The sequence below is a fragment of the Balaenoptera physalus genome (genome assembly GCF_965194825.1).
Source record: "Balaenoptera physalus genome assembly, chromosome: 16".
Classification (NCBI taxonomy): domain Eukaryota; kingdom Metazoa; phylum Chordata; class Mammalia; order Artiodactyla; family Balaenopteridae; genus Balaenoptera; species Balaenoptera physalus.
The window spans coordinates 30,400,420-30,428,067 of record NC_138898.1 but is presented as its reverse complement, the minus strand read 5'-3'; the positions used below and the strand labels follow the sequence as shown (position 1 = coordinate 30,428,067).

Below are 27,648 nucleotides of genomic sequence, written 5' to 3'. Positions count from 1 at the left end.
ATCAGGTGAAAGTGGACATAAACGTGGAGAAACTGGGGAGAACGTTTAAGGAAGAGCCTCTTCATTGGGTCCTGGTGGGATGTCAGATCCTTACCTAGCCACTTTTCAGGAATAGAAGTTTTTATCTCTGCTCTTTTTCTTTATACAGACGAATCTAGTTTCTTTAACTTTCTTATAATCTTGGAAAAGTTCCAAAAGAAAGGAACTCAATTATCTGGGTCCCGGTTAAATTGTGAAAGGAAGAAATTAACACCCTCATTTTACAGATGAGGAGACTAAGGTTTAGAAATTGACCAACCTGTCCAAGGTCACACGGAAAGTGAGAAGTGGATCATGTGCTCGCTTTTCTGGTCAGAATAGTTGCTGCTGAATTTTTACAACCACGTCTCTACATGTGGAATGGTCCCATCTTCATCTGTGGGACTTGGTCTGAAACTCTGGTGCCTTGGGACACAGAAAATATGACAGCAGTGAGTCTAGTAATGGTCTAAGTACCTATTTCAGAATCTGTTTATATTCTGTTTCTACAATCCTGACATGAATAGAGAAGAGCAAGAGTCATCCTCTAATGTGAACATGTTTAAATGAGAACACATTCAAAATACTTTAAAATGTTCTCTTTCCTTCATCCCTAAAAATAGTTTTCTCCGAAGTGAAATGTAAGAGGAGACTAACATATCCTCTCCACATATCGTAGGGTCATTTAGCTGGACTTCAGGTCCCCATGAGAGAGCCCATCATGGCCTGGTGCTCTGAGCTTTGTCACCAGCAGCCAGCTCTGCCAGCCATCAGGGCCTGAGAACACTGGATTTGGTGGAGGGACTGCTCTCTTAGAAATATGTGAACACAAGGGAGACCTAGCAGAGTTTTGCCCTTGAAGTAGTAAACTGAAAATCTGCACTCCTTTTGGACACAGGTAGAAGATATTGAAGCAAAATTTTCTGAGAAAACCCAGCAGTCGGTTATGGTAAGCAGCCTTCTTATTCTTAATGTTAACATCATATCAAAATGAAATGTAAACAATTTATAAAAACAACTTAAAATATTTCCTCTTACTGCTAATCTAAAGGTTCTGTACCTTCTTGTCTCAGTTCCTTTTTGTATTCTTCCTCTTCCCAGCAGAGCTCTAGAAATAACCATGTATGGGGTACAAACTAGAGGGATTCTTTCTGCCACTTAAACCTTTAGATGTTTTTTCAAAATCTCCCAGTACTTTTAAAAGCAGATCTCAGGGACTTCCCTGGCTGTCCAGTGGTTAAGACTTCCCACTTCCAGTGCAGGGGATGCGGGTTCAATCCCTGGTCAGGGAACTAAGATCCCACATGCCGCGTGGTGCGGCATAAATAAATTACATACATACATACATGCAGATCTCAAATTGGCCTAGACATGTAGAGCTAAGAGGTCAAGGCTTTAGGCCAAGGAGGAGCTGCCTCTTTTATCAGAGGATATAAATCTATGGGAACATGAACAAGCATTGCAGACCATGGTGCCTAGACTCAGAGAGGACCTTAACATTCTTTTTCTCAGCACGAGTCACGAATACCAGTAACATGGCAAAGAGCCAAGCAGTGCCAAAGGCCATGAAAGAAGTTGGGTAAATCTGAGGCTGACTTAGCAGCCTCTGTAGACAGACTAACTTGGGCAGGACTTTTGATTCTCTGAATGTTTATGCTGTAAATCACCTGCTCTTTATGTTTGTTTTTTAAAGGGAGATGAGTGTTTCCTGGGCACTTTTCTAACTAGAGGAGAAGGGGCGTATCTTTATTCTAGTAATCCACAGTCTTGGCCTGAGGAAGGTGAGCGGCTCTGACTTTTCTGTTTTTGACTCTGTCTGGGTACCTCTTTCATAGGTTTCAACATGAGTGTTGTAATTAATAATACATCTGATATCTGAAAAAACTTGTTGGTGTAGAAGTGTTTTCTTACAGCTTTTCTCTTTTGATCTGTCCATTTTCCAGATGAGGAAACTTGTGCTAGAAAGGACTGGTGCCAGAACTGCACCTGGTCCTCTTGCTGCTGCCTGAGGATTGCTCTCAGAATGGGCTAGAGCAGCAACATGTCCAGAAATAGGTTCTGTTGGGCCAAAACAAAACCTGGGTTAGTTTTTTACTGCTGTGTAGCAAATTACCACAAATTCGGTAGCTTAAAACAACATGCATTTATTTTCTCACAGTTCTGTGGTCAGAAGTCCAGGAAGGCTTTGCTGGATTCATGTTTAGGGTTTCATAAGACTGAAGTCAAGGCATTAACCAGGCTTATATCTGGAGGCTCTGGGAAAGAACCTGCTCCCAAGCTCATACAGGTTGTTTGCAGAGTGCATTTCCTTCAGACTGTAGGACTGAGGGGCCTCTTTCATTGCTGGCTATCAACTGGGACCACTCTTAGCTCCTCCTCCCAGGAGTCCTTGCCCTGTGACCCCCTCCATCTCAGCAACAAAGAACCTTAATTGTGTTGAATCTCTTTCACACTTCTAATCTCTCTGAACTCCTCTTCTACCAGGCAGAGAAAAGTCTGCTTATAAAGGGCTCATGTGATTAGAGGAGGCCCAATCAAATAATCTCCCTTTTGCCATATAATATTACATGAATACAGGAGTAACCTAAGAGGATGAAGATCATGGGGGCTGTTTTAAATTTCTGCCTATAACAGTGTGCCCTCTGGGCCCCACGATTCTCACATGCAAGATATAATCACCCCCATCCAAGAGCCTCATTCCATTATGGTAACAATTCAGAGTCTTAAATCTCACCAACTGAAAAATCCATAATCTCATCATCAAGATTGTTTAAATCAGCTGTAGGTGAGGCTCTGGAGCTAATTCATAAAGTACAGGTCCTGAACACAATTCCTTTCCATCCGTAGGCCTGTGAAATTAGAGGCAAGTTATCTGCCCCAGCCCTCACAACATACAAGGTAGGACTGGCATAGGATAACAGTTATAGACATTCATATTAAAAAGGGGGGGGCTTCCCTGGTGGCACAGTGGTTGAGAGTCTGCCTGCCAATTCAGGGGACACGGGTTCGAGCCCTGGTCTGGGAAGATCCCACATGCCGCAGAGCAACAAAGCCCGTGAGCCACAACTACTGAGCCTGTGCGTCTGGAGCCTGTGCTCCGCAACAAGAGAGGCCGCGACAGTGAGAGGCCCGCGCACCGCGATGAAGAGTGGCCCCCACTCGCCGCAACTGGAGAAAGCCCGCGCACGGAAATGAAGACCCAGCACAGCCAAAAATAAATTAATTAGTTAATTAATTTAAAAAAAAAAAGGTGGGGGGGAATGAAAGGTAAAAAGGAGTCCGAACCCCAAGGCAGCTTTGAAATTCAGCTAGACAAACTCCAGTTCCAAGATTAGGTTTCAAGGCCTAGGAATAGTCCTCCATGGCCCTTAGTTCTGCCCCCGAGGCTCTTGGTTCTACCCTCTAAACTCTTAGTTTTGCCCTCTAGGCTCATGACTCTGCCCTCTTGTCTGTGGCTGTACCTCTGTCGTCCTTCCTTTTCATGAAGGTGGTACTTTGTAGCTGACTAGTTTTATCAGCCTGCTTCTTGCCACTAGAATTTTGGGGGTCCAACAGTCTCCTTTCATTTTTCTATTCTCTTTATCCCTTTCAGTCCAAGCTGGCAGTGTTTCTGCTGATGTAAAATTCTCAAGAACTGTGTTGGTCTTACATGGATTTCCTGGGGATTCATTCCATGCTCCTTTTTGGTTTCCTCAAAATAACATTTTCTTATGAGTCCTGTTCTTTCCCTGTTAGATAAGCCTTTTTTGTGGAAGAGGAGTTGTGACTTACTCCACAAATTCCTCATCCTTTACTAAGCAAATTCCCTCCCTGGATAATTTGTTCTTCTTGAAAATATTCTCTCCAGTGACAGGTTGCTCTCCATGGTCTCAGATCACTGGTTAAACTTGGCTCCTCTGTTGTCATAGAAGATAAAGCACAAGGAGTCCTGGTTTTCGATCCACAAAATGCCAGGTAGCATTTTTTATCATGCTGTGCCCCCTGCATTTCTGCCTCTCCAGATCCTGGTGCAAAAAACCAGGAAGTTAAAAAAAAAAAAAAAAAAAAAAAAAAAAAAAAAAAACCCAGGAAGTTAGGAACATTTGCTAAAGACAGGAGAGTGTGTGACAGTACTCCCAGCCTTGAGGCAAAGCTGTGTAATGTTTTAAAATCAGCTTGTAGACACAACACAGAGGTGGTTGTGCTGTGTCATAGTTGAGCCAGTTATAATATTTAGCAAGGATATTTGCCAAAATTAGTTTGCACCTTCTTAGCAAAAGTCCTTGTTAGAAAAATAATCTTACACTGTATTGAGTTATCCAGCAAGATTCAGTGTATCCTGAGGTCTCTACACATGAATAAAGCCAGGAATTTCTGGGGCCTTGTTAGTCACACACTTGAAAGCTTAGATTTCACACTTTCTTAGTTCCTGAGGAAAATGTGGTTTGAATTTAGGAGATGGTTTTCTGAGGCAGGAAATTTCAATAGAGCAGAGAATTTAAATAGGAGTATCCTCTGGCTGTGTATTAAGCATTAGGGCTCAGGTCAGTTTTATAGGGCTTGAAGTTTATACCACTTCAGGGCTCTCTTAAGGAAAAATAGTACATACAGAAGGGTTAGGTCTCTTCTCTGGGCCTTGAAAAAGGGGCTTGAGCAGGTGAGGGGTCCTGAAGCTTAAATGTCATTAGGGTCTAGGTAAATCTGCCTGGAGTTGAGACTGAGATTTATCTGTTCCCATCCTCTGAAGGCATTTAAAGAGCTCATCAGCATGCATTATCTTGATTGATCTTCGTATCTTGAGCTCCATAGAAGGTGAAAAATGGGTCTGAGGTTATAGTACAAGTTAGTGGTGACATTTGGGGGGGTGGTCCAGGTCTTTTGATTTTTGGTCTAGGGATGGCCCAGTGAACTACTTATGGGCAAAAAGAATAGTACTTCCTTTACCTTGAAATGTTTCCAGCTCTGGTATCTTTTCCCTTTCCCAGTTAGTGACTTCTGCTATCAAAAGACTTTTTGTTATGCAGCTTCCTTTTCATTCATTTCCTTTATATGCCCTTTTCTTCCCTACCCTGCTGACCTTGGTCAGGCAGGCTGCCCAGTACCTAATCCTCAGGAGCCTGCTTTAGAGTTTTACCACATATGCCTATATCCCTAAACAATGTCTTATTTTTGAATTTAACACAAATTAGGATTATACTCTATCGTGTTCTTCTGGGACTTGCTTTTTTCGCTCAGTGTTCTGTTCCTAAGATTCTTCCAGATTATTGTGTGTAGCCTTATAGCTCATTCATTTTCGTGGTTCCATAGGATTGCTTTGTATGAAAATATGCTGTTTATCCTTTTGACTCTTGATGGACATTTGGGTTGTTTATAGTTTTTTGCTATTGCAGACAGTGCTCTCATGAGCATTCTTGTACATATCTCTTGGTGCACCTGGCACCAGGACAGTGCCTTACAACACATCTTTCTTGTGGTATGTAAAGACATAATTGTCATCTATGGTCTCAATCCTCTGATTTTCCTGTTACATTTCTGTCTGGTTGTACCAGCCAGCATTGAGATCTCTGGTATGTTGGTCTTCTCTGAATGTTTGCCACTTTGTTTTTGTTGTTGTTGTTTAATATTTATTTTTTTATTTTTTTGGTTGTACCAGGTCTTAATTGCGGCAGGCGGGCTCCTTAGTTGCAGCTCACCGGCTCCTTAGCTGTTGCATATGAACTCTTAGTTGCGACATGCATGTGGGATCTAGTTCCCTGACCAGGGATCGAACCTGGGCCCCCTGCATTGGGAGCGCAGAGTCTTACCCACCACGCCACCAGGGAAGTCCCATGTTTGCCACTTGGATTGCTTTGGTTTTTGATATCTCTATGTATGGAATTTTCTGTGCTTTGCCCCCAAATAAAGTCAGCCACTCCAACAGGCCAACCTCTCTCCTTCGTAAGACTTCTGCACCACAGAGCTGGAAGGGAGGTAATGTGAATAGCCGCAAGCTAAAATACCATAGATTTCCACTGTTCTTACCAAGCTTCAGTAGAATTCCTTAAATGCTTCTCAGTTTTGTTGTATAACTTTGGTCCATTTCCAGAGTCCTTAACTAGTTGTTTTTGACAGTCCAGTTTTATGGCTGCTTCCTGGGGAGAGAATTTTCCAGACTCCTCACAGCCATTTCAGAAGTCCCAACCCTGAGGCTTTTGAAAGATATTTTCACTTGGTAAAGAATTGTAGGTTGACCATTTCTTTCTGTGCTTCAAAGATGTTGCTCCACTCCACTGTCTTCTTGCTAACATTATTTCTGAGCAGAAATCTACTGTCATTCTTATCTTTGTTCCTTTCTATATAAGGTGTCTTTTATTACCAGCTGCTTTTAAGATTTTCTTTCTTTTTATCACAGATTTTAAGCAGTCTGATCTTTTTGTGACTGGTGTGGTTTTCTTCATGTTGCTTATGCTTGAGATTCATTTAGTTTCTTGAATTGATGGATTTAGAGTTTTCCTCAAATTTGGAAATTTTTTGGCCATTATTTCTTCAGTTTTTCCCCTCTCCTTCAAGGATTCCAATTACATACATTTGGCTGCCTAAAGTTGTCCCACAGCTCCCTGATGCTCTGTACAATTATTTTTAGTCTTTTTTCTCTTTGTGTTGTATTTTGCATAGTTTCTACATATTCTGATTTACTAATCTTTTGTTCTGCATTGTTGTTACGAGTGTGTTAAATTAACATTTGTTAAACGGAACACAGGCTGCTGAATGGTGAGCCAGATTCAGCAAAAGACCACGAAAGAAATTGAAATAAAGAAGTTTATTACTCACAGGTCCAGGAGGAAGTACATGGCACGCCTTGAGGGGCTACACGGAGGTGCGGGGGGCAGGGGGCGGTGGTCAAGGCAAGGTGCAGGCTGGACCTGGGTACATGCCTTTATTAAGGTCTGTGGGTTGGAGTGCTTTGGGATTCCTTAGCCTTTTGGCTAAGGCCAAACTGGTCAATTCAAACCAAAAAGAGTGGGGTTTTGGTAAGCTCCATGGAGGTCTTATATAAGGGGCACACAAGGGGAAGGCACTAAGGAGGCAGGGGAGACTGTTGATGACAAGGGTTGCTGGGAAAGTCATATCAGGAACTTACATTTGCTTGTGACTCTGCAGGCTGTTGTCTAGGGCATGTGCTCACATGAGGGGGCTAGTGTCAGTTTAAGGCCTGTGCAGCCCGCTTGGCCAAACAAAATGGATGCTGAGGCAGCAGTACCACGGAGTAGCTAAGCTCTCAACAGCTGTCATGTCATTAGTCTTATCCAGTGTTTTTTTTCTTCTCAGAAACTGTATTTTTCATCTCTAGAAGTTCAATTTAGACATTTTTTACATCTTTCATGTCTCAGGTTAACATGGTTCAGTCTTTCCTCTAGCCGCGAACATAGGGAATACAGTGATAATAACTGCTCTATTTCTCTTCTACTCTTATCATCTGGGCCTTTCTTTTAAGCTTTGTTAGGCAGGAAGCAGAGCAGCATTTAGTTTAGGACTAATTTTACCCCGGTAATGAGGCAAAATCATCTTGAGAACTCTACCTGCCATCCCTATGAAGTATGAGGTTTTCCACTGTGGCTGGTGCGAATGGGCAGAATATCTGGTGCAAGGTATGAATTGATGGTCATTGTTTTACATGGGAATATCCATTTTTTCCAGCACCATTTGTTGAAAAGACTTTCCTTTCTACTTTGAATTGTCTTTGCACCTTTGTTGAATATCAGTTGACCATATATCTACTATTTCCTACAAGCCTCAGTGAATGGTTGGCCCTCAGGCAGCATCTTCATTATCCCTGTAGCAATTTACAGATTCCAGAGTATTTTTTCCATCAGGCAGAGGTTTTTTAGCAGTGAGGAGCAGAGATGCTGGTACCATTGACACATAAAGTCTGAGAACTCTGGTGACCAAGCTGAGTTTCACCTTCCTGTGATGGGAAGGCCCAGGCAGTGGCCATCTGCTTCATTCTGCACCCTCTCATGTGTTCCCTTGTGCTGATATGAAACTGTTGAGGGACACTTTAAAAGAGAAAGTTCTCTGCAGCACTGAGCATGGATGAATTATATAGCATATACCTACAACATACATATTACCCACAGTTGCGTGTTACCTACAGCATGGATGACTCTCAGGAACAGGATGCTGAAAGAAGTAAGCAAGTCACAGAAGAACACGTATTAAGATTCCATCTGTATGAAAGTAAAAGAGACAAGACTAAATCATATATAGTTTATAGATACATTGAAGTATGGTAAAGCTACATAAAATTTGGGATGTTGGTTCCCTCTGGGTGGAAGAGAGAGGGCCTTTGCGGAAGGGCATTGAGTAGGCTTCAGAGGCACTAGGAATACTTGATTTATTAAGCTGAGTGGTGCATATACAGGCATCAGGGTTTGTTGTTGTTTAGGTTTTTTTCTTTAAATCATGTGTGTATACTTCACATACTGTCACACACACAGAATGAAAATTATCCAGCCATTGCATCATAATATTTTCCCAGCAGTGATAATGTTCCCTCTTTACACAGGCTGGACCATTGGAGGATTTTTATTTTATTTATTTATTTTTTTATTTATTTATTTTTGGCTGTGTTGGGTCTTTGCTGCGTGAGGGCTTTCTCTAGTTGTGGCGAGTGGGGGCTAGTCTTCATTGTGGTGCACATGCTTCTCATTGCGGTGGCTTCTCTTGTTGCGGAGCATGGGCTCTAGGCACGTGGGCTCAGTAGCTGTGGCTCAAGGGATCTAAAGCGCAGGCTCAGTAGTTGTGGCGCACGGGCTTAGTTGCTCCGCGGCATGTGGGATCTTCCCGGACCAGGGATGGAACCCGTGTCCCCTGCATTGGCAGGCGAATTCTTAACCACTGCGCCACCAGGGAAGTCCAAGCGTTTTTATTTGTACAGCCAGTTGTCTGAAGGAGGAAAAGCCATATTCTTCATTAACACTTGGTGTCTTATTTTGCCCTGAGGGCTCATTCCTGTTAGACTGCCAGGGATGTAGAGGTCACTCAAAGACAGCCCTGCTGTAGTCCCCTGCTACTTCTTGGGTACTGAGGGGGAACTTCCTCTTACCTTGGGTTTTCAGACTCACAGAATGGAGAAGGAATGAAAGAGCCCATTAAGCAAGGCACCAGGGATTGGTTAAGGAGCCAGAGAGATCTCATCAGGAATTGGCTCCCCCAGTCACTGAGAAGCCCTTGCAAAGGCATGTCCTATCAGACAACAGTTTGACAGTCACAAGTCCAGAACAGGTACTGGAAGTGTTACTACTTCAAGTGGATTAGGATCTAAGAGACTGGGGCACTGGCATTGGACCACCCAGTGAGAGACTTCAGTTATCTCATGTGTGCCCTGAGAATAATAACAGAGTTACTATTCCCAGAGCAAAGGGTAGTTGCAACACAGAACAGTCTGCACCAGTACTAAAATCAGCTCTTGCCCTGGGCCAGGCCCCATAGTGAGTGCTTTTCCAGCACTGCCTTGTGAATTTCTCTCTGCCTCTTTTCCATTTTGTTTTGAGGCTTTAGAATCTAGAGGGAGAAGAAGTGCTGGAGATGACCTCCCTGATCCACTTCTTTTCCCATCTTCCCAGTGACTACTTGGAATGTACCAACTCTCAGATATGTGCTGTTTTCTGGAAGCTTTGGAGTGATTTTGAGGCTGTTTTCTGGAAGCTTTTGAGTGATTTGGGGTCCAGGAGGCCTTTGAGTGGTACTTGTTCCTGAGAAGCTTCATGTTAGAGGTATACAGGTGGACGGTGAGCCCAGGACATGGAAGGGTCCAGATACTAAGCAGTAGGTAGGGGAGCAGTTTCTACCTGATTACACCTGTTGACCCCTCTTTCCTCTAACAGTAGGTAGAGTCATCTTGTGGCTGGAGTTTAAGAAGTTGTGGTGTTAGGAGAGTGTTAAGGGCTTTGGTTGGGCCCAGGAGGAGTTGATGGAAGGAGATGGCAGTGGTGGGACTGCCAGGCAGCACTGAGGGCTTGTTGAGGTTGAGCAAGCAGAGAAGGTACCTCATCAGATTAGCCACAAATGGGCTGTGGAGAGAGCAGAGGTAAAGGAAAAAAGAGAACCGAAGTGGCTAGCATGGTACAGTGCCCTGGCATCAGACAAACCTGTGTTCTGTACTTGGCTCCACTATCAAGCAGTTCTATGACTTTTGGGAAGATCTCTCTAAGCTTGAGTTTCCCATCAGTCCTCTAAAAATAATACTACCTCTTACAATTGTTGCAAAGATGGAAAACTGTAATGTATATGACATGGTTGGTGCTTAGTAAATACTAAATAAAATCTGTTCCCATCCCTTTCCCTGTCAAAACAGAGATCAAACGTTTGTCTTGTCCCTGGGGATTGGCCCTGAATGTGGATGAGAGGAAAGTCAGAAATTTCTGAGCAATAAGGGAAAATGGGGGAACTGAAGGCTTCAAAGGCTCAGTGACATCACGGGATGAGGTTTGGGGAGTGAGATAGTTAAAAGTATGATGGCATTTTGTAGTCAGAGAGTAGGTTCTGGAGCTGAAGATTTCAGAAGTTAAGACATTCTGGGTGCTGCTTTACTGGTATGGAACTGGCATTGAGGAGCAGCAAGGCCAGAGCATGGCATGGCCCACCCCTTGATCTCTCAGAGGGAATGGGAGTCTCGGCTTTGGAAGAGAAGACTGTGAACACATTCAGAAGCTGTTTGAAGTGTTGTAGCATAATTAGGAGGGCAGTAGATGTGAGCAGTGAAGGAAAGGAGGGGCATGAGTCTCTGAGGGAATGAAAATATTGTGCCATTGTGGGAGGGAATGGTCTGGGAACAGCAGTGATGAACCTTGGCATGGGTGCAGGATGAGGCTGGGGCATGAGGAGCCTCCACTCAAGAGGGCCATAGGGCAAGACTGTGTGTAGGTGAGGCTAGGTTATACTTCTTAGAGGGTAGGAGCCTTACAGGACTTGAACCACTGAGTGCCTTGAACTGGGCTGGCTGGTAAGGTTGGCATTAGTTCCCTCTGACTGGTTGTCTTGTTCTTTTGTTGATATTCAGGCTTCAAACCGTCCTCTAGTACCTAAAAACTGCCTCCACCTCCCCCACTTCTCCCCACCCCCCCATTAACATGCACACACACAAGCACACATACTCTCTAGGCCCCTCTCTGCCTCCTGAAACCCCACCTTCTCAGGAAACCTTCAAAACTTGGCCTTTGCTCTTCTTGTCATTACAACTTACACAGCTTTGGGGCTGCCTTTTTAGAACTACAGCTCAAGGAATCAGTCCCTCTTCTTGGTCTCATGTCCTCTGCCTTAGCAATAACATATTGGCGGTTTTCCCCAAGCCTGTGCCTTGAGCTCTAAGAAATACTTTATCTCTTCTCTGTTTGTGAAAACATGGAAAGAAAGGCTATTACAGGAATAGGAAGGATCCAGCTTGGACCATTCCAGAGAGCACCTTCACCTAGGGGTCTATGGGTGCTCTGGGTGCTTCATTTGGGTTTCCAAAGCAAGCCCAGGCCCAGCCTTAACCCTTGTCACCTTAGTGTCCATCAATTCTGTCATCTACTCCCTAGGGCCCATATTCAGCTGCTGTGTAACCTTGGCCACCCAGGAAACAAGCAGCTCTCCTTAAACCTGAATCCTTATTCTAAGGAACCCACACTCAGTGTCCATGTCCCACCCATCTTGCTTTTGGGAACTACAGAACAGCAGCCTCCAGTGTCTGTAGAATTCACTTATTGCCTAACTCACATGTTCCTTTCCTGGCAAGGGGCCCTTAAGCACCCTTCACCAGTCTTTCAACAACTGATGCCCTAGTGCTCTTTCTTGGGCCTTATGTGAGAGATGTGGTCACTTCAGAGGTGAGCCGGCTTCTGCCAAAATAGTAGAAAGGAGCATCTATAAACTCAGTAATGGAGCAGACATACCCAAAGTCTTTTTTAGTGTATTTCCCTGGAAGAAACCCATAAGTGAATGTGAATTTTGCCTCTCTCCATCAGCTGATAACTTACTCACTTGTTGCTTTTTCTAATTCTTATGCAAAGACTGTATCTGATGCCTCATTTCTCTCTGAGGCCTTAGGAGGGTACATTGGCTTTCTCAGAGCACAGGGCTCAGCATAAAGATTGTTTAACTTAACCACTTCAGATGGTCTCTAGCTACCCCTCTGTCTTGGCCTGGAACCTGCAGGAAGAACATTGTGATACTGGCCCCCAGAATCCAGCCCTCCAGCTCTTACCAGCTCTCTTTTCCTTCCAGGGAAAGTACATTTCTTCTCTGGTGGACTTCTGTTTTCTGACCGTCATCATGGAAATATCATCATTTCCAAGGATCACATGAATTCCGTTTTGTTCTATGATGGGGTAGGTGTTTTACAGTCCATGGTTTTGATGTTCAGAAAGATACTCACACTTCTGAGGGAAAATCAAATAACTCCCTGTCCTCCCTCTACCACCACAGGGCAGGATGTTAGGAACCAGCGCTGCCCTTGAGGCAGGCAGGCAAGAAAGTCATGGAGAGGCTCTTGTGAGCCATAGGGGTAGCTATGAGTTTCCCCTAGCCTATACCCTTTGGCCAGGGCACAGCTCATCACAGTGTGACACCAGAGCAGAGGGCAGGCCCTCCACCCTGTGTGGTCTCAGCCTCAAAACCAGCTTGTTCGGGAGCCGGGACAGAGACCGGGTAAAGTGGTTTGGTCAGATAGCTCTGAAAATGAATTCTGTGAGCAAGTCAGAAAGAGTTATGTCTTTCTTCCACATAGAACCTGGTTCCTTAAAGGCTGTTCAAAAATGCAGGCAGACCAACCAGACAGGTTAGATGGCTATATTAGGTGAAAGCTTTGATATTTGATATTAATTAGGTTAAAGAGTCTTCCAACATCAGGAAGGAAAGTGTGAAACTTAAGGGCTGGAATGATAAGTTACCTAGTTTTGGGGTGGGTGGGGATGGATTTTTAACTCATATCAAAAATGAAAATAAACTTCTGAGAAAATTAAATATTTTAAAATTTCATAAGTAAAAAGAAGGATATAGTTGCAAATTATTTTTCTTATGAGAACTTTTTTTAATTTAATTTTTATTTTACATTGGGGTATAGTTGATTTACAGTGTGTTAGTTTCAGGTGTACAGCAAAGTGATTCAGTTATACATATACATATATCCATTCTTTTTCAGATTCTGATGAGAACTTTTAAGATCTACTGTCTTAGACATATATATATTATTAAATGATCACCACAGTAAGTCCGGTTAAGGAGAATATAAAAATGAATATTTATTAAATCTTTAGGGACAGGAAGACTTTCTAATCTAAGCTTAGAAATGATACAAGAAATTCTAAAGAAAAAGTTTGTCAGATTTGACCACTTAAGGATTTTTTAACTTTTTGCTGATAATTTATTGAAGTATACTTTAAGTGCAATTAACTGGCTACAAGGACTTATTGTACAACACAGGGAATATAGCCAATATTTTATAATAACTATAAATGGAATATAACCCTTAAAAATTGTGAATCACTATGTTGTACACCTGAAATTTATATAATATTGTACACCAGCTATACCTAAAAAAAAGCATGTAAAATATCTCATAATATTTTTATACTGATTACATTTAAAATATTTTGGATATGTTGGATTGAATAAAATATATTATAAACACATACATACATACAGTTAACTGTATCTGTTTAAAGTTTTGGCAGATGTATATATTCATGAAACCACCAGCACAGTCAAGATACAGGTTTTTGTCACCCCCCAAACGTTTTCTAATACCTTTTTGCAGATCATCTTTCCCCCCAGCTTCTGGCTTCAGGCAACCACTTATTAGCTTTCTGTCACTGTAGATTAGTTTGCATTTTCTAAAATGTTATGTAAATGGACATCATACATTCTGTACCCTTTTGAGCCTGGCATTTTTCACTCAGCATGATTTTTAGGTCATCCATGTTGTTGTGTGTATCAGTAGTTTTTCCTTGGCCACAGCAATCAGAGAAGAAAAAGAAATAAAAGGAATCCAAATTGGAAAAGAAGAAGTAAAGCTGTCACTGTTTGCAGATGACATGATACTATACATAGAGAATCCTAAAGATGCTACCAGAAAACTACTAGAGCTAATCAATGAATTTGGTAAAGTAGCAGGATACAAAATTAATGCACAGAAATCTCTTGCATTCCTATACACTAATGATGAAAAATCTGAAAGTGAAATTAAGAAAACACTCCCGTTTACCATTGCAACAAGAAGAATAAAATATATAGGAATAAACCTACCTAAGGAGACAAAAGACCTGTATGCAGAAAATTATAAGACACTGATGAAAGAAATTAAAGATGATACAAATAGATGGAGAGATATACCATGTTCTTGGATTGGAAGAATCAACATTGTGAAAATGACTCTACTACCCAAAGCAATCTACAGATTCAATGCAATCCCTATCAAACTACCACTGGCATTTTTCACAGAAGTAGAACAAAAAATTTCACAATTTGTATGGAAACACAAAAGACCCCGAATAGCCAAAGCAATCTTGAGAACGAAAAATGGAGCTGGAAGAATCAGGCTCCCTGATTTCAGACTATATTACAAAGCTACAGTAATCAAGACAGTTTGGTACTGGCACAAAAACAGAAACATAGATCAATGGAACAGGATAGAAAGCCCAGAGATAAACCCACGCACATATGGTCACCTTATCTTTGATAAAGGAGGCAAGCATATACAGTGGAGAAAAGACAGCCTCTTCAATAAGTGGTGCTCGGAAAACTGGACAGCTACATGTAAAAGTATGAAATTAGAACACTCCCTAACACCATACACAAAAATAAACTCAAAATGGATTAAAGACCTAAATGTAAGGCCAGACACTATCAAACTCTTAGAGGAAAACATAGGCAGAACACTCTATGACATAAACCACAGCAAGATCCTTTTTGACCCAACTCCTAGAGAAATGGAAATAAAAACACAAACAAATGGGACCTAATGAAACTTAAAAGCTTTTGCACAGCAAAGGAAACCATAAACAAGACCAAAAGACAACCCTCAGAATGGGAGAAAATATTTGCAAGTGAAGCAACTGACAAAGGATTAATCTCCAAGATTTACAAGCAGCTCATGCAGCTCAATAACAAAAAAACAAACAACCCAATCCAAAAATGGGCAGAAGACCTAAATAGACATTTCTCCAAAGAAGATACACAGATTGCCAACAGACACATGAAAGAATGCTCAACATCATTAATCATTAGAGAAATGCAAATCAAAACTACAATGAGATATCATCTCACACCGGTCAGAATGGCCATCATCAAATCTAGAAACAATAAATGCTGGAGAGGGTGTGGAGGAAAGGGAACACTCTTGCACTGTTGGTGGGAATGTAAATTGATACAGCCACTATGGAGAACAGTATGGAGGTTCCTTAAAAAAACTACAAATAGAACTACCATACGACCCAGCAATCCCACTACTGGGCATATACCCTGAAAAAACCATAATTCAAAAAGAGTCATGTACCCAAATTTTCATTGCAGCTCTATTTACAATAGCCAGGACATGGAAGCAACCTAAGTGTCCATCATCGGATGAATGGATAAAGAAGATGTGGCACATATATACAATGGAATATTACTCAGCCATAAAAAGAAATGAAATGGAGGTATTTGTAGTGAGGTGGATGGAGTTAGAGTCTGTCATACAGAGTGAAGTAAGTCAGGAAGAGAAAAACAAATACAGTATGCTAACAAATATATATGGAATCTAAGGGAAAAATAAAAAAAGGTCATGAAGAACCTAGTGGCAAGGTGGGAATAAAGACACAGACCTACTAGAGAATGGACTTGAGGATATGGGGAGGGGGAGGGGTAAGATGTGACAGGGTGAGAGAGTGGCATGGACATATATACACTACCAAACGTAAAATAGATAGCTAGTGGGAAGCAGCCGCATAGCACAGGGAGATCAGCTCGGTGCTTTGTGACCACCTAGAGGAGTGGGATAGGGAGGGTGGGAGGGAGGGAGGCGCAAGAGGGAAGAGATACGGGAACATATGTGTATGTATAACTGATTCACTTTGTTATAAAGCAGAAACTAACACACCATTGTAAAGCAATTATAGTCCAATAAAGATGTTTAAAAAAATAGTTTTTCCTTCTTATTGCTTTATTGATGAGTAGTATTCCATTGTATGGATATAGCATAAAACTTATCACACTAATAATTTAAAACTCTAAAAAATATTCAAAAGGGGAATTAAAAGACAAAAACACAAACCAGGAAAACTGTTTTTGGTGATTAAAAAAAAATGAGTTGCTGTTTCTTTTCTATGAAGAGCTCTAACTTTATCAACATGAAAACACTGAGTGCCAGGTCATGGGTGTTCAGAGGACGTGAGGTTAGTTAACAGATACGTGGAAGCACATCAGATGCATGCTACCATGTATAACAGTAAATTAGTAAATTAGTAAAGAGTAGATAAAAGGTACAGTGAAGTAGACAAAAAGTGAAGTGGAATTGATAATATGAATGTCCAGTCATAGGGGTGGGCTAAGAGGGGAGTCGGATGCAGCCTTTGAAAATGTTTACAGATAGTTTACAACAACATGGTAGGTGCTAATGGTAGATTAAGTTTTAAAAGCAAGATATGAAACTGTAAAAGTGAATATGATTTCCCAGTACATAAAAAAGGGAAATCAATGAATGAATAGGAAGAAAAGACTAGAAGGAAAAGTACTAAAATGTTAGCTGTAGTTGGAGTTGGGTGATGGGACCTTGGATTAATTTTTTTAACCTTTATTCTCTATTTTTATATTTTTCTCAAATTTTTATTTAATGAACATATGACTTTCATATGAAATCTTAAATGATTAAAAAAAAAAAAAAAAGGGACTTCCCTGGCAGTCCAGTGGTTAAGACTCCATGCTCCCAATGCAGTGGGCCCAGGTTTGGTCCCTGGTTGGGGAACTAAAATCCCACAGAATACAACTAAGCCCATGTGCTGCAACTAGAGAATCCCACCGCCAAAAATAAATAAAAATTTTAAAGTATATATAAACTAACTTTAAAAAAAAAACCTTTTCCTCTAAGATCAGGAACAAGACGAAAATACTTGCTTTTGCCACGTCTATTCAACATAGTATTGGAAGTCCTAGCCAGAGCAATTAGGCGAGCAAAAGAAATAAAAGGCATTTAAATTGGAATGAAAGAAGTAAAAGTAGCTCTGTTCATGGATGACATGATTTATATGTAGAAATTCCTAAAGATTCCCCACACACACACACAAACTGTTAGAATTAACAAACGAATTCACCAATGTTACAGAATATGAAATAAACCGATAAAAAAACAGTTGCATTTCCGTACCCAAACTGTGAATAATCCGAAAAGGTTCTTAAGGAAACAATTCCAATAAACTTAACCAAGGAGTTGAAAGACTTAAGACACCAAAATCCACAAAACATTGCTGAAAGAAATTAAAGAAGACCTAAATAAATGGTAAGACATCCCACGTTCATGGGCTGGAAAACTTAATATTAAAATAAGATGACAGTACTACCCAAAGCAATCAATAGGTTCAGGGCAATTCCTGTTAAAACCCCAATGGCGTTTTTTGCAGAAATGAAAAAACCCATCCTGAAATTCATATGGTATCTCAAGGGACCCCCCTGCCAAAATAGCCAAAATGATCTTGAAAAAGAAGAAAGTTGGAGGACTCACACTTCCTAATTTCAAAACTAGCTACAGAGCTACAATAATTGTAACAGTGTGGTATTGGTGTAAGATTAGATATGTAGACCAGTGGAACAGAATAGAGAACCCAAAAAGAAAGTCTTGCTTATATGGTCAAATGATTTTCAACAAGTGTGCCAAGATCATACAATGAGAAGAGGACAGTCTTTTCAACAAACAGTGCTGGAAAAACTGGATATCCACATGCAGAAGAATGAAGTTAGACTCTTACCTTACACTGTATACAAAAAAAAAAAACTCAAAATGGAGTATAAGCCTAAATATGGGAATGAAAACTATTAAATTCTTAGAAGAAAACATAGGAGTAAATCCTCGTGACCTTGGATTAGGCAGCAGTTTCTTGGATTTGACACCAAAAGCACAGACAAGAAAAGAAAAAATATATAAGTTGGACTTCATCAAATTTTAAAACTTCTCTGCATCAAAAGACTCTATTAAGAATGTGAAAAGCAGACCACAGAATGGGAGAAAATATTTGCAAATCATTTATCTGATAAGGGATTAATATCCTAGGAAGAGATGATATTTTCAGTTTAGGAGAAAAGACCCTGCACTTCCTATATCTCCTAAAACTGGGTGTGGGCAAGCACATCTATAACTGAATCCCAGTAAACCACGTAATGTGAAAATAACTGGATTGACGTTCACCATATGTGTTCTGACAGTAGATGTGAGGGCTTGTATCATGCATATGGTTTTTCTCAGTGATGCTCCCTCTTTTTCTCTTTAGGATTCCACCAGTATTGTTGCTGCCCTTCTGATAGACTTCAAAAGTTCATTGCTTCCCCATCTTCCAGTTCATTTCTGTGGATCAAGCAATTTTCTGATGATTGCCCTTTTCCCCAAATCCAAGATATACCAGACATTTTACTCAGAGGTAACATCAATCATTATTCAGCAAAACAATTACTACCCTTTTTCCTAGTAATTTAGTTGGTAAGGCAATGTTTCAGGGCTAACAGTGAGGTGCTGAGAGGGAGAGTTGGGAGGGCTGGTGTGAGTGTGGCTGCTTCTGATCTTTTGGGGTCCTGGAATAGTACTCTTGCCATTGAAAGGTGAGAACCTAAAGGAACTGAACAAAAGGCTTTTTAACTTGTAAGAAAAATCTTCTTTGTCCCTTATAAGTCATAATTAGACTCATTTTCCTTTTAGCTACTTTATTGAGTTGTTGGGCCCTACCTACTGGGTCAGAGCTCTCTACCCTACCCCAAAATCTCCCTCCCCATGGTTCATAGGCCCTGCCCTTGCAAGTGGTTCCACTTGGCAGGCTGCACACCATAGGCTCTCAGCACAGATTTTACGAGTGAGGGAGCTCACCGAGAATTATACAGCCTACTTAGAGACCAAGCAGTAGCCAGAGTCATACAAATGGCCAGTCTTATTCTGGTGTAAATGCTTGGAAGGGTGTGATGCAACAGCTTTTGAGAGGACAGTCCCTCCCTCAGGATAGATTCGTAGAACAGGGAAGAGGCAAGAACTGGCCTTGGCTGCAGAGCGGCTTTTAGGGCCTGTCTGTGTCTCCATCTTACTGCCAGCTGGTCCTTCTACCTCCTTGTGCTTGTCCTTTCAGTCTAGGAACCTAGAGATTCTCTTCAGCTATTCCTCTGCCTCTAGGCAGAATTTGCTTGAACTGCTCCTTCTGTCTGGCCCTATCACCAGGGAAGACATGCCCCTGCTGCCAGAACAGTGTTACCTGATACCTTCCTCTGTGCTTCCTGGCCTCTTAAGGAGCAGAATCCCTGGGAGAAGAACCCAGAAAGAAATTCTAGTTTTTAAAAATACAGAACAGAATTGCTTCAGGCCTCTATTTTTGGAACAAACTTGTTTGTTATGATAGTTTTTCTCTGTACTGACAGTCTAGATTTTCAACAGCCATCAAATCCCCATGTGGGTTCTATATCCTGTTGTTGGTTTTAAAGTGTTCTTTGCTCAAATTCTTTTTTGTTTAGGTCTTCTCCCCCTGGCAACAGCAGGCTAACTCAGGGCTGTCTTTAAAAGTGATCCAGGAAGATGGATTATCTGTGGAACAAAAGAGATTGTAAGTGGCTGCCTTCAGTGTTTATGCTTGCTTCCCTAGGCTGTGTGTGTCTGCTCTCTCTGCAGGATGACTTGTGTTATGTAACATAGCGGTCCTGGCTTCTGAAAGGGCCGACACAGTCATTCCAGTGCTGCCAACTTGCAGGTAGCCAGTGCCCTTGGGGAACAAAAGTCAAGAGAGATGAAATCCACCAAGAATCAGAAACCTGTAGTATTACCAAAGGTTTTAGGCCAGGCTTCCTATGTGGGCAAACCAATCATCCGGCATTAATGCCGAATTTTGCTTAAGTCAGTGAGATGCTTGTTTTAGAAGTATTGACTCTGTCACGGGACTTTGGCTTGAAAATATCAGAACAAGTTATGTAAAGTATGTTTGCTGTAGAGACATGGAATTCTAATCTGTGAGCCTTTGATATTCCAGACACTCCAGTGCACAGAAGCTCTTCAGTGTCCTGAGCCATTCTGCTGGGGAGAAACGGAGTCCTCTAAAGCTACTCTCAGCCGAACTCCCAGAGCTGGATGGGTGAGCTCTGTTTTTCTGTTTCTGACTTTTGAAATGTCAGAAACCTCAGAGTTGGTGCTTTCTAAGCTCCATTTTCTTTCTTTATAGCTTCTTAAGAATAATTATAAAAAGTAGTAGTGACACACCATATACAATTTTATTCTCTAGAGATATTCACTAAGGTTTCTTTTCAGCAATGAAATAAGTTTATCATGTGAATGGGCACATTCAGGCAAGGCTGGTGATGGTAACATAATAGCATTGTCTTTCTTTTTCTAGGTTTCTCCAGCGTTTTGCCGTCAGCAGCATTAGTCGGGAACCCGTGATGAGGACCCATCTCCCTGTCCTGCTGCAGCAAGCTGAACTCAACCCTACTCACAGAGTAGAAAATGACAAGGTACAGCAGCTCACCAAATAAGCTGGGAATTCATGGGAAGATAATTCTGGTAGCCTGCCCTTAATCTTCAGTGTCAATTAACAAAAGGAGCTCAGGCGGAGTCCCTTTTATAAGACTCTCCACCTCCCTGGATACTGATGTAATGATACACATGAAACCTGCTCTATATAATGACTGTGTACAGGCATCTACATTAACCCCAGCTGAGCCCCATAGCAATGATGAAACCCTGGCATATTGCTGTGCCTTCCCCTTGCTCCTCCAGGTCTTCCAAACTCCTGCTCAGTACTCTCATGCCATCAGCTCTTTCTGGTTTGCAAGGACTTACCTGGCACATTGAGCTTCGTAAGGGGAAGTGTTAGCGAGACCTTGCTAGCACCACCAGGATAAGGTGACACTTTATAAACACTGTCTTCCCAAGAGTGGATTTTCATCTGCTCCTGCTTCACACGCCTCTCCTCTTGACTCCTCCCACCATTTCTTTGGAACCGTATCTCATAATATGCTCAAAGAGGGCATTTATTTCTGCGCAAATCTAGAAGACACTCAGCTGCAAAAGGAAATAGAAACATTAAGCAGTCAGAAGCCTCATTTTTCCCTTAAGCAAGAGTTTAAAAATGAAAATGTTATATTTTACATATTTTAAATATTTTTTTAATATAGGTATTGATATTTCATATAACAAAGTGCTACAGGACTGGCCTTAAAGTAAGAGGGTATCTGGCTGTGAGCATGTTTGCTGGGATTTGAGAGGCTGAGGCGTGGGTGCTGAGGAATGGGAACCAAGATGGAGAAATTTGGATGGGAAGAGTATAAACAGAAAGTCAGTTACATGGATTACTGCCCACAGGCACAGAAAGGGATACAGACTAAGGGTCTGGTCAGAGGGGAGGAGGGAGAACTGTTTCCCATAAAAGAGGCATCCATAGCCATCTCTGTCCTGATGGGACTAGCTCAAGTGATGAGTGCCAGCAAGTTGAACTTCACTCCAGACCTGTCCCAGTGAGTCTTGTGTACTGTGAAATAAAACATACTTAAAGAAGCCCTTGCCATGCTATGTCACTGACATCGTTATCCTTCAGCAAATGCATGGTTCCTTTCCTCCTCTGCTTGACCCCTTCTTTGTTGGTGAATTTCTTGAGTTGCTTTGGAGTGTCTGCCTGCAGAGGGCCCTGTTTTCATGTGGTCATGTGCCAAGATTAGGAAAGTGCAGCCTGGCACCTCTTCTCCCCATCAAGATTGAGAAATGCTTCCTCCACCCAGTTTGTTTCCTTAGCTCAGGCCCTGTGGCTTGGAAGGCACAGGCCACTCCCCTCCTTCGCTGAATTTACGACAGCAATTTAGCCTGTGGCATTTTTGTCCCAAACCTCCTTTCTGCCCAGTATTTTCCATTATACTTTTTTTTTTTTGTAACTTATTGGGTATAGTTGCTTCACAATGTTGTGCTAGTTTCTGCTGTACAGCGAAGTGAATCAGCCATATTTATGCTCATATCCCCTCCCTTCTGGATTTCCCTCCCATCTAGGTCACCACAGAGCATTGAGTAGAGTTCCCTGTGCTATACAGCAGGCTCTCACTAGTTATCTGTTCCACACATAGACTGATCTAGTCACAGCCTGCTCCATGGAAATTATTATAGTAACACTACATTGTTGTATATGGTGTTTGCTATGTGCCAGACACTGCTGCACGCATTTTGTTTACATATATTAACTCAGTTAATCATTACATCCACCCTGCAAGGTAGGTTCTGTTGTGAGCACAAGGTCACATAGCTAGTGAGTGCTGGTGCTGAGGTTCAAACCCATAGAACCTGGCTCAAGAAGTCAGTTCTTTTAACCTCTTACACAACGCTGCCTCCCAGTTGAATCACAAACCCACATGGCTTTTCTTTCATGTAGGTAATTATCAGCATTGTAACTGGCCTCCCAGGCTGTCATGCTAGCGAGCTCTGTGCTTTTCTGGTCACTCTGCATAAGGAATACGGCAGGTTAGTATGGCTGCTGCCTTTGCTTTGGGGAAAGGGATTCTATGTCTGGGTCTGCCTTGGCACTGGGAAACCTTCAACTTGCACTGACCTTTGGTGTTACTGGTATCGGCGCAGTGGTCATCCATCCATCCATTCATTTAACACATTTATACCGAGTACTTTCTGTATGCCAGATACTGTTTTAACTGTAGGGGACAAATGAACAAAACAGACTAGAAAATCTCTGCCTTCATGGAGCTTGTATTCTAGTTTGGCAAGATAGACGGTTAACCAGCTAAGGAAAACAGTGTATTAGCTAGTGAAAAGTGCTATGGAGAAATGAATGCAGAGAAGGCTATAGGGAGTGCTGGGCTGGGGGAGGGATTCCATTTTTAAATTGGGTACTCAGGAAAGACCTCACTGAGAAGGTGACATTTGAGCAAAGGCCTGAGGAAATGGAGGAATGAACCCTTGGATATCTGGGCAAGAGCCCTGTAGCAGCAAGACCAGCATGGGCAGAGGCCTGGGAATATGTCTGGTCAGCAGGGGAATTCAGGACCAGGGTGGTTAGAACTTGAGAGCTGGTGGATGTGATCCTTCTGTGACCACAAGGGGACTGCGTGAGCTCAGGTGGAACTGGGACATGCTGGCTTAGGCAAAATTGGGGAAATCATTCATCCATCACTTCCATTTGGCTGGCAAATTGCTAAACAACCCTTGCCGACCAGGCTTTTAATAACTAGTTGGTCTACCTCAAAGCAAGGGATCCTGGGCTTCCCTGGTGGTGCAGTGGTTAAGAATCCACCTGCCAATGTAGGGGACATGGGTTCGAGCTCTGGTCCGGGAAGATCCCACTTAGTTGCCGCGGAGCAACTAAGCCCGTGTGCCACAACTACTGAGCCTGCGCTCTAGAGCCCACGAGCCACAACTCATGAAGCCTGTGCACCTAGAGCCCGTGCTCCGCAACAAGAGAAGCCACCACAGTGAGAAGCTCGCGCACCGCAACGAAGAGTAGCCCCCGCTTGCCGCAACTAGAGAAAGCCCGCACACAGCAACGAAGACCCAACACAACCAAAAATAAATAAATTTATTTAAAAAAAAAAAAAAGGCAAGGCATCTTGCAGGAGGCCATATAGCAGAATTGAGAAGACTGAAATCACCTAGAAGTTTGGGAGTTTAGAGTGGGAGATTGTGGGGGGGGGCAGTGGGGAGGTGAGTTCTGGAGAGAGATGGGGAAATATTAGGCCTCCTTCATAAGTACTCAATAGCTAACCAGTTCCTCCCTCATTTCCATTGCTTTTGTTCTGTAAAGAATCTGAATTCTTCACCCTACCCATTATCCCATTATTCTTTTTTTTGACTGTGCCATGTGGCATGTGGGATCTCAGTTCCCCAACCAGGAATTGAACCTGGGCCACTGCAGTGAAAGTGCCGAATCCTAACCACTAGGCCCCTAGGGAACTCCCCCTCCCCCCATCACTTATTCTTAGCAAGAATTTTACTGAAAACTGGACTGAAGCCATTTTACTGAATGATCCTTCAGGAAGTGACTGCCTGTTCAGGAGTCTTTCTCGACTCTGAAATCTGTTGGTCATGTGCTTATCTGACCTTTTTTCCTGTGGCAAGGCATTTCCTGCCAGAAGCTCCAGTGGTAGTGATTGCAGGATACAGGGCTCCCCACCCAGCCAGTGCACTCTTCCTGTTTCTGTGGTGCCAGGATTGATTTCTCCTGTATGGGTTCACTGGACAGAGAGTCTGTGGGAGTACTGGTCACATTTGAATCCACTGGCAGAGCCTATGGGCCTGGTCCTCATGCTGAGATTACACTTGCCATTTCCAGGTGGATGGTATACCGTCAAGTCATGGACAGCTCCGAATGTTTTCATGCTGCCCACTTCCAGAGATACCTTTCCAGTGCCCTGGAGGCCCAACAGAACCGCTCTGCCCGCCAGTCAGCCTACATCCGCAAGAAGACCAGACTACTGGTGGTGTTACAAGGGTAAGCACTGGAAGTCTTTTGGGGATAGTGGGGTAGGGTGGTGACCTTGCCATTATTGTTATTTCATGTGTGGCTAACTTGGGGCACAGAACAAACACACATGCATGAGAAGTGTCTGTGTTACACAGATATGCCTTCAACAAGAACTGTTGCCATCCTGTGGCCCAGAGTGACTGGTGAAGATTGCACACAAGTTTTAAGTTTGGCCTCAACATCATAATATCCTCAGAAGGCAGAGAGTTAGGGAGGTGGTTTTCTGGGCAAGATTCTTTGATAATTCTTCTAACAGTAGTGGTCCCTAAGCTTCTTCCTTTGCCACCGAGGCAAGAGAGCTTCAGTGTTTTCAGTCCTCCCTCCTGTGGAGTTGCAGAGACAGTCCCCACACTCTAGTCTCGAGCCCCATCATCCACGGAATGGCTAGTGCAGGAGGGTTTCCTTGGACCCTCAGTGAGGAGCATGAATAATTCAGTTGGGCAAGGAGCTCCCTGTGAGGACAGTTTCGGAGTGTGTACCACTGCTTGGGGAGCCCTGGCTGCAAGGAGCTTCCCTTGACCTGTTCTAAGAGCTTCCAGGGAGGAAGCAGGCCCATCATCCCCTGGGCCCAGAGGAGAACGTGCCAGATCAGGAAAACAGGGTGTGCTCTTTGCTGCTGTCATTATAGTTGGTGATAAAGAAGCTTTTGGCAGTTCTCACAAAGTGCTTTTGTGCTATGCTGTGTTTTTTTGTGCTCGTAATAATTAGTATTTGCAACTGGCTAATTGTTTCCAGTAGAGAATAGGCCCGGATCCAAAGCCCTGTTTGGTCTCTGGGGTGTGATGGTGAGAACTGGAGGAAAGCCAGGCCGATGGTGCTGCAGTAGGCAGGTGGGAGCATGTGCCCTGCCAGGCCATCTTTCCTCTTCTTTAGATCTTGTTCTTACACCTGCTTTGGGCTTCCCTTCTGTTGACCCTTTTGTCCTACTAGTGGGCTGAGGTTGTGGAAGCCACAGAGCCAGAAGGCTAGAAACCACTTGTTTTCCATCGCCTCTAATGGTCAAAGGAATGGGTTGGCCTAGCTTCATCACCTCCTGCTGCTTCTCCAGAGTTGAGAGTCATTGGGGGTGTGGGCCTGGAGTCAAATTTGGTAGCTTGACATTGTGCAGCTGAGGTCATTTCCATCTTCCATTACTTCAGAAAGCATTGTTGACTCCTTGTCTCTAACTGTACAAGTCTGCAAAAGTGCTAGCTGTCCTGGCTGCTCTGGACTGCAGTGACAGTGTATGGCCAGCCCACTTGTACTCTCAGACCCAGTTCTTGCCCAGTCATAGCCCCAGGACACTAGGAACCTCAGATGGATTTCCTGCTGTGGTGCTCACTATGACACCGTTATTACAGGCTGGGCCCATTCTCTTGAGGCTCAGCAGGGAACACATGGCAGCCTCTTTGTAGCATGTCCATCTCCTTGGGGCTGGGCCTTAGAGCCCAGTATTGAGGTGTTGGTGAGGGGACACCCCAGAGGCTTCTCAAGTTGAGAATTTTATTCCTTGAATGTGGCCTTATTTTGATTTACAGGATTCTGTGCTGTAGGGCAGAGTTTTCTTTCGCCCCTAGAGTGGCCTGGTCCCATTCTACTTACTGCAGCAGGTGGGCAGTGGTGCTGAGCTTTGACATCAAGTGGATTATTAGGTTGTTGTTTTAAAAATTAATGTATTTTGAAATGATAAAATTTTAGGAATGGAGGACTGATTAGTGGTTGCCAGGAGTTAGGGGTGGGAGTTGGGGGCAGGAGGGTGGTGGATGTGGTTATAAAAGGGCAACACGAGGGAGCTTTGTAGTACGGAACTGTTCAGTATCTTTATCGTGGTGGTGGAGCCTACACAGGTGACAAAATTGTATAGAACTTAATACATACACAAATAAGTAAAACTGCGGAAATCTGAGTTTTAATAATTTTAAGGAATTTGAGGGGCTGTATTTGTTCATACTCTGGAACATTGTAAAATTATTCTTTACATTATCTACATTTAAAACAGTATTGCTCAAAACAAAAATTGAATTAATGTAAAACGAGGTAAAATTGTAGGCTTAAATTGCAAATGTAAAATAGAGCCCGAAAGACAATTGTATGGAATATCTGTTGTTTCAAAGGAAAGAAAGTTAAAGCCCTGCTGGGTTTTTCGTTTCTGTTTTGTTTTTGTTTTTAATAAAGAGAATACTGACAAGAAAGAGGCAACACAAAGAGTTAGTTTTTTGCCTTCATCATGCAGTTGGGGCAGTTTAGCCAGAGTGGCCAGGTACAGGCTTCAGCAGCTGGATCAGTGTGCATCCTTCTGAGGTGAGGGCTGCCTCCTGCTGTCTGGAAGCCATGCCCAGGATGGTTATAAGGCAGGGGCTGGGCAATAAGGGAGGGCATTAGCAGGCACCCCATTAACAAGTAGAGTGATTGACACCAAAGACCTGCTGTCTGCCTCAGTGGCTCCTGGCTGCAGTGCCCAGATGCTTCACCTAGATGCATTGGCCTCACCAAGAAGCCTGGGGCCTGTTTTTTACTCTAACTTTTTTCCATTAAAATCAGTGAAAATTAATGTAATGCTCTGAAAACTTGTGAATTCCCCAGTCACCCTGTCTAAGGGAAATCTATTGTATTAAAATTGCCAAAATCCTCAGGACTGACTTATAAATGTTTCAGTTCTTTTTTTTTAAAATAAGATTATTTATTTATTTATTTATTTATTTATTTATGGCTGTGTTGGGTCTTCGTTGCTGTGCACGGGCTTTCTCTAGTTGCAGTGAGCGGGGGCTACTCTTCGTTGCAGTGCGCCGGCTTCTCATTGCAGTGGCTTCACTTGTTGCGGAGCACAGGCTCTAGGTGCGCGGGCTTCAGTAGTTGTGGCTCGCAGGCTCTAGAGCGCAGGCTAAGTAGTTGTGGTGAACGGGCTTAGTTGCTCCGCGGCATGTGGGATCTTCCCGGACCAGGGATCGAACCCATGTCCCCTGCATTGGCAGGCGGATTCTTAACCACT

The 27,648-nt window shown here is 42.8% G+C and overlaps 1 protein-coding gene across 3 annotated transcripts in view; it reads left to right on the top strand.

Moving 5' to 3' along the window:
• Positions 1-27,648, top strand: part of DNAAF9 (dynein axonemal assembly factor 9) — a 152,448-nt gene that overhangs the window by 89,704 nt on the left and 35,096 nt on the right. For all 3 annotated transcript variants that reach the window (XM_082428909.1, XM_082428908.1, XM_082428907.1), the window contains 9 exons: positions 917-967; positions 1,712-1,799; positions 12,244-12,347; positions 18,474-18,620; positions 19,693-19,781; positions 20,202-20,303; positions 20,562-20,679; positions 22,581-22,669; positions 24,489-24,647. In XM_082428909.1, coding sequence (XP_082285035.1) covers positions 917-967; positions 1,712-1,799; positions 12,244-12,347; positions 18,474-18,620; positions 19,693-19,781; positions 20,202-20,303; positions 20,562-20,679; positions 22,581-22,669; positions 24,489-24,647 — 947 coding nt within the window. The remainder of the gene's footprint in view (positions 1-916; positions 968-1,711; positions 1,800-12,243; positions 12,348-18,473; positions 18,621-19,692; positions 19,782-20,201; positions 20,304-20,561; positions 20,680-22,580; positions 22,670-24,488; positions 24,648-27,648) is intronic.